Source organism: Prorops nasuta, unplaced genomic scaffold (assembly GCF_024137725.1).
Source record: "Prorops nasuta isolate Cenicafe-Biocafe unplaced genomic scaffold, Cenicafe_Pnas_1.2 PNAS00015, whole genome shotgun sequence".
Lineage (NCBI taxonomy): Eukaryota > Metazoa > Arthropoda > Insecta > Hymenoptera > Bethylidae > Prorops > Prorops nasuta.
The window spans coordinates 2973129-2980026 of NW_027116812.1; the positions used below are offsets into that span (position 1 = coordinate 2973129).

The window sequence follows — 6898 nt, forward strand, 5'->3', positions numbered from 1 at the left end:
GATGTCGACAGAGAGAAAAAACTTGAAAAGCGTGATAAAGCCAACTAAAAAGTCAGTCTGTTTTCGGGATAAATGCCATCGCGCTTGATCGACACAGCAATATAGCCTCGAATCCAAACGTATGGGATATGACTCTGTTCTTCGAACCTTCCACCTTTACGTGCTGGAATGATATAACACACACACACTCTCTCTCTCACCTTAATAACTATCGACGGAGGAGCTGTTAAGGAAGAATTGCGTTAATCTAAATTGCCTCAATGCGAATCCTCAATAATCGAGTGCCAATAAGAAAGTGATAGAAATATTTTTATTGTACGATTTCTGAATTTTTTCCCCTTCCGAGTACCGACTATTCGTCACGTTAATTATGCGATTATAACGTAGTGTAGTATACTATAGGGTAGCTACACACGAAACTTTCGGTTCAGTGCACACGATTTTACAGTTATAAGACAATCCAATCTTTATTACGTAGTACTTTAATAAAATTGTTGACTCGCCATCGAATTTTTGCCGCCAGATTGAGGCGCGCGCGCGCGTGTGTGTGCATGTGTGTGTATAAAGAATACTGATTGATATTACGCGTATAGCGTCTCTTTCCTCGAGAGGGACGCTCGAAAGTGAGCGGTGCTCAAAAACACGATGAGATTCTTTATATATAATGTAGAAAATTAGGCGATATTCTTGGTAATCTTAGAACTTACGTAACAACACCGTACTCTAAAAGCAATCCAATATTTTTTCTAGCGAGACTTTGTTCAATGTCGCATTACCACTATACATATATATAGATATATAAAGAATTAATGTATACATATGTAAAGTAAACGAAGTATCGAGTTAAGTATTGGCACCGGTCGTTAAATCATTTGAAGCAATGAACGTTTTTCGATAAACCTGGGGCTCTAGTTTATACCGATAAAAATTGTGAAGCGCCGTCGTTTGTGCCCGAAGGTCAAAGGGTTTCCCATTCTTGTGTATAAAGTAGGAGGTTTAAAGGGTAGGATGAAAAACGGAGAGGAGGAGGAGGAGGAGGATGTAGAGGACGAAGAGGAATTGTAAAATAAAACTATTTGTTACCTTCGTTAATTCGTATGGTGTAAATTAGAGAAACAATACATACGTTTAATAATTGTATATAATAGTATACGCGGATAGGTGAATAAAAGAAGTGACAGTTATGTGATTGGTGTATAATATGTATACGTACCACCACCCCTACGAATTGTAGTACTTGCAGACTTATCATTATATGTGTATTAAATGTTTCCCATTCAGAAATTGCTTTGTTATTCATCATGAACGATGCGTTAGTCCGCGCATAGTTTTCACGAGTCTCGCGCGAAGGTGAAGGGGCTGGAGCGCGGTGAAGGTGGTGGAAAAACTTATTGATAAAAAAGCAACGAGACTCTTGTACCGAGGAGAGACGCAAAGCTGTGAAATAAAGACGAATGGCAATTGATTAAAGTCCAAGCTTTTTATCGTATTATTTACACGTGCACTATGCAATTACTGTATCTTCATAATCACTCATGCGTGTACCCAAGAAACATTTCTCTTTTCTCTTCGCTTTCCATATATACATACGGAGTATACATAGTATTTAATTTTCTGTTAATTAGTCGATGCTATTGAGGAAAGACAGCCATCTGTTTGCCAGTTGCTTAAAAACTAAAATATCATTTTATATATCGATGCTTCAGATTTTCATGTTCTTGCCAATAACATCCACTACCTTTCACCCCTTTCGCCCACTTTCTTCTATTGGCTGTACTTGCTGCAGATAAAATAATGTAGTAATCCCTACTACGATTGGTATAATATTTACCAACAACAATCATCGGTAGGTAGTTAGTGATAAGCGACACCGCGCTCTCCCGGGATTACATATTTCTTAAGACAAACACTGCTGCTTAACTTATCGCAGTTTTGCGTGTTCTCGCATTTTACGTTTATCTTATAATTCTCCGTAAAATACACATAACATGTACTATATATACAACACTCAACTTATTTTCGCGTGGTTAAATAATTATTTTGTAAGTAGTAAGTGTAATATCACTGCTTTTAGATTTATCCATGAGTTTAGTCTCACAGCATTTTCTCACCACTTCCGTGTTTCAAACTTAATATTTATGATTTAATTGAAATAATTGGAGCAACTATAAGCGAATAGAGAAAAATTTCCAATTGAGATTTAAAGAAAGAAGCGAGTGAAAGAATACTTCAAAGTCATTAATCGTTGTTATATCTCTAATCACACGTGTATCAATCAAGATAACGGGTATGAGAGACGAGAGTGTAAAAATGCATTTACACGGAGGTGGCTTGTTGAATTTTTTATTATCAATAACAGTCATATTAACAAGGTATGCATCGTAAGTAAGAATGTAAAGAATTTTATTAATGAAATTATACAAACTAATATGTAAGTGTTGTGAATAACAAGATAATATTGTTGCTGTGATTACCATTAAGATTGTAATTAGTAGTAAATAAAATCATTGAGTGTCACTATCTCGATTTAATAAATGTTATTTCATTTTAGAAATCGATTTTCATACTTGCATTCCAATCGTTAGCTGGGTAACTGTAGTCGTTTAAATCTTAATATGATTCGTATCCTCCTCTTGCTATGTCCTTAATTAATTTTTTAATGTACATTATGGTTCGCCAAACAGCCAAAAATATCCATAATATAATTAAGCAAATATCTGAAAAGGCAAGGCAACGTATTAAAATCGACTGGCTGCTTAATCTTATATTTTAAATGAAATGAAAAAACTGTACCTTTGCTCTGATGCGGGGGACGTATAATTGCATAATTAAAGCCAGGTTCGCAAGCGCGACGTATTAGATTAATAACGATATATTTTAAATTTCCACCAATCCAATAATCTAGTGATAAGATAATCATGAATGATCCGTATATTGCACAAGTAATAGTGCGCACTACTATTTGACATGTTTGGTGTACAGTCCAGATACAGAAGCAATGTGTGATCATCAGGGTAACAATGATAATAACGAAATAAATAAACCAAAAAGACCAATTAGTCTGTATGGCAGCTGCTGAATCTGCAAGTTCCAAGAAATATCTATTTATGTCATTTTGGCAATATTCAAGAAATAATTTGTTATAGAAACTTCTATAGCTAAAAATAGCTCTCTGTTCCTCAACTACTGCTTTCAATCCAGCTAATTAAGAAAATGGTCAGTCCATGAAACAAATTCATACATAAAATTTATTTTGGAATTCAATCAGTGTTCCCAACAAATGATACAAACAAGACTCGTCGAAGAGTTTAAAAAAACGTGCATTTTTCACTAAATCTCGAATTGTGCTTGGAGCAGGACACAGTAGGAAACATCTACAAAGTCTATGAAAAAGAAGGTAAAAGCTGTTTTCTTTTGGTGACGAATTTGGAGTAAGTTCAAATATAAATGGATAGCGGTGCTAAGCAAATACAGGGAGGGGTACCCAATTAGGTAAATGTGAATTTTCGAAGTTGGTTAAAGCATTCAGCATGACTATGCGAAGGAAACGGGGGGAATATATCGGCGTGCGCGCGTGATGCTTCTTCATGGCTGCTGTTGCGTTATGGTGAGAAAGGCGGGAGGCAGCGCGAATGTCAGCCGCTTCTGCATAGGGGGATTCAGTAGGCAAAGTTTCCACATGAGCGGACAATATTGATGGAAGCTACAGGGGATCTGACTGTGCTTCATCCCTTCGCCAAACTCGAGCTAACTTCGGGGTGGTGAGCCTTCACTCCTATTCTATTATCTCTCTCTCTCTCTCCCTCTCTTTCTCCCTCTCCCGCCCCTCAATCCCCTACCTCTTTTGCTCCCCTCTTATACGAGTGTCACGATTCTCTTCTTTTAAGCTAGCTTGCGTTATTTTCCTACAATTTGCAATAGCCCTTTTACGCCTACTTCCCTCATTGCTTTAAAGCCCATAAATTGTTTTTATAATGCGACATTTCCTATCTTAATTTTAGAATGTACTAATCTCTTTATATTTACCTGGGGCACAATAGTAGAAAATGCTAGCTATGAGAAGGCCAAAAGATAGCCGAATCGTTAAATTATGAAGTGCCCAATGTATTTTACAATGCCACATAATTAAACTTGAAAATCCAAATAGTAGCCCTACGCCTATACCTGTGCCAATTCTTGCTGAAATAAATAAAGTATTTTAATTGATTAATCATGATTATAAGAATGACCTTCATAGATGATTTTTTCTAATGAACAAATTTCTTACCACTGTGGGATGTATTGCCAGAAGCTGCAGCTATTATGTAACCTGCTATAGCACCAACAAAATATATTGTTACAAACATGTCTAGTTTAAAAATTTTGTGGCCATAGGCGACTGCAAATAGACCAAGTAGAAATGTCATTACACATAAAAATTGAGCAAATGAACTGTCTGTAATAGAAATTAAATATTAATTAATTCAGGGATCAATACTATTAATTTATTTGAGTATGTATATTTTATAAAGAGGACTGCTAACTTATAAGTTTACAAGTTTCTAGATTTAAAGGATCACAGCCATAAGATACTGTAGAAACGTATAACGAAGAGTACTTGTTTTGTGTGGCAATCATAACATACACAGAACCAGTTTCAAAATAGGCACTATATATTCGTCTCATTGGAGAATATAGTGTTGAAGCAGATATCTAAAAAATTTCAGATATTTCGAATAGCAAATAAATAAATGGATAACTCTGTAAAAAAGTACCTTTTGTGCATTATTTATGACATCATCAAAAACAAGCATTTTCTTAATGCTATTAAAATATGTATCAATACTCCAGTCTCCCTCTGGTAAATACATACGATATGCATCATACTGTATGCTTAAATTTTGACATGAATTATGATCTTGGTTTGTAAGGGGAGATGAAGCTGGTTGAGCATCTACTATTATAGCTCCATTACCTAAGGTCACTTTCTGATAAGGTGCTATTTCAGTCTCAAATTCCATATTACAGCCACCAGGTATAGGCGCTACAAAAATAATCAAGTTAAATACAAACATGTATTCTAATGATTTTAGAGACACATTCTTATTCGACATACCAAATTCATCATAGAGTGTAACAACGAGTAACATTTCAACTTGAAGAGCATTATCATTAGTCACGTAGAGGTCTACTGATTTTTCTTGCACAGTATTTTTGAATAATCCAATGTTCGTTCCATGTAAAGTATCACTAAAATTAGTACGTATTTGCTCTTTGGAATACGATAAAGAAACATTATGGTTGTAGGTATGTATTTGTGCTATTATGAAATGTATATCTTTTGGTACTTGAATGATGTTAAATACTATTTGGTTTGAAGGTTCCAAAGATATTCTCTTAGTAAAAGGATTTTGGTCAGTATTATTCACTAAGGATATTTTAGTAGTATTCCTGTCTGCACAAAACAAATGATCGAGGCATTATAAATAACCAAATGGCAAAATAACTTAAACATTCATTTATAAATTAAGTAGGATATTTAGGTTTTGAAAAGTTTTATTCAAGTATAATCTTTTCTAGTAAGAAAATTATATAGTACGGAAAACAAGTTTATCTTACTGTAGCTCATTTTCTCTCAATACTTATTCTAGACTATAATCTTACCTGGAGAAAGGACAGTCGTATCTTGTGCTTCAAATGTATTTAACATTAAAAAAGAAAGCATCATCAGAAGTGTGTACTCCATATTTTCTCATAAATATAATTAATATGAAAATATAAATAAGAAGAAGTGTATTTGTTTATATATTAAGCACAAATGGGGCACCTGAATATATTGATTTAATTGCCCAACTATTGGCTTTAGAAATGAATATTTTCAACTGTAATTATAAGCTTATAAGCTTTTATTTTATCTTATTAGTCAGAGATAGTTGAAGCTGGTAAGGTCACTGTCACAAATGACAAAGGTCAGATTATATTTATAAGGACTTGAGCATAATTAGAAAGTATAATTATGAGACATTAGGTTGTTTTAACTGCAGTTCTTACACTCTCTACAGTTTTTATATTTCTGCCTTTATCCACTGTATAAGTTGATATTTGTCACCATAAAAAGTGTACAAAGTGCAAAAAGTGTAGCGACTTTCTGCTGCTGTCTGCTAAAACGAACAGACCTGTTAAATGGAGAAGTTTCTAATTTCTCATTGGTAAAAATTTTTTATTTCTCATTGGTCAAAATTTGTAGAAAAACAAAACAAAGAAAAACGTTTGGCCAATGACAAGCAATAAATTGCTTGGTTTAATATCATATTGTTTCCAGCTGGGTTCATGCCTTAAGACCGTCTTAAGTCTTGCTTGTCATTTTTCTTCCAATGGTGATGGATAAAGATAACCTATTCTTAAAGTATAGCTGGTCCACGGCGCGTGGAGTGACGTGCGATCCGCCGGCACGGTGCTCCACTACTTCCACTTTCCACTCATTGTCGGGAGCTCTGCCACCGTTGACCGCGCACGTCAGGCGTGTCATTCCATACGCTAAGGTACTAACGGAGCACCGAGTTAAGACGGTATTATTTTAATACCTTTTGATGCCTCTATCTCCACAGTCGGTCGTCTCCTGATCCTGAGCAACCCAAAACATTGTGCCAAAAGTTTACAATGATGTTAGTTTTTTGTTCTTGGCGCGTTAGGTTAGGGTTTTAATCTAAGGAATAATACATGTATAAAATTATGGTAAAAGTAAACTAATTAGAGTGGTAATATTTTTTTGTAATACGCATATTTAAGAAATTTATATTTTAATAATTTCTTCTTTTATTTCCAACCTGTATTATGATATTATAAATAAAAGTAAAAATGTTAATTGTGAAAGTTACATTACGTATTTTGTAGAGCAGAAATCAACTGATTATATGTT

The 6898-nt window shown here is 34.5% G+C and overlaps 1 protein-coding gene across 1 annotated transcript; it reads right to left on the reverse strand.

Annotated features, from left to right (window-relative positions):
* Positions 1 to 22: 22 nt before the first annotated feature.
* Positions 23 to 5785, reverse strand: LOC136779223 (transmembrane 7 superfamily member 3-like). The gene is made up of 8 exons (XM_066736695.1): positions 5644 to 5785; positions 5096 to 5434; positions 4755 to 5023; positions 4524 to 4692; positions 4268 to 4435; positions 4027 to 4179; positions 2794 to 3081; positions 23 to 2717 (listed from the first exon to the last, which is right to left on the reverse strand). Exons 1-8 carry the CDS (start codon positions 5723 to 5725, stop codon positions 2611 to 2613), a joined length of 1575 nt encoding a protein of 524 aa, XP_066592792.1. The 5' UTR covers positions 5726 to 5785; the 3' UTR covers positions 23 to 2610.
* Positions 5786 to 6898: the final 1113 nt, after the last annotated feature.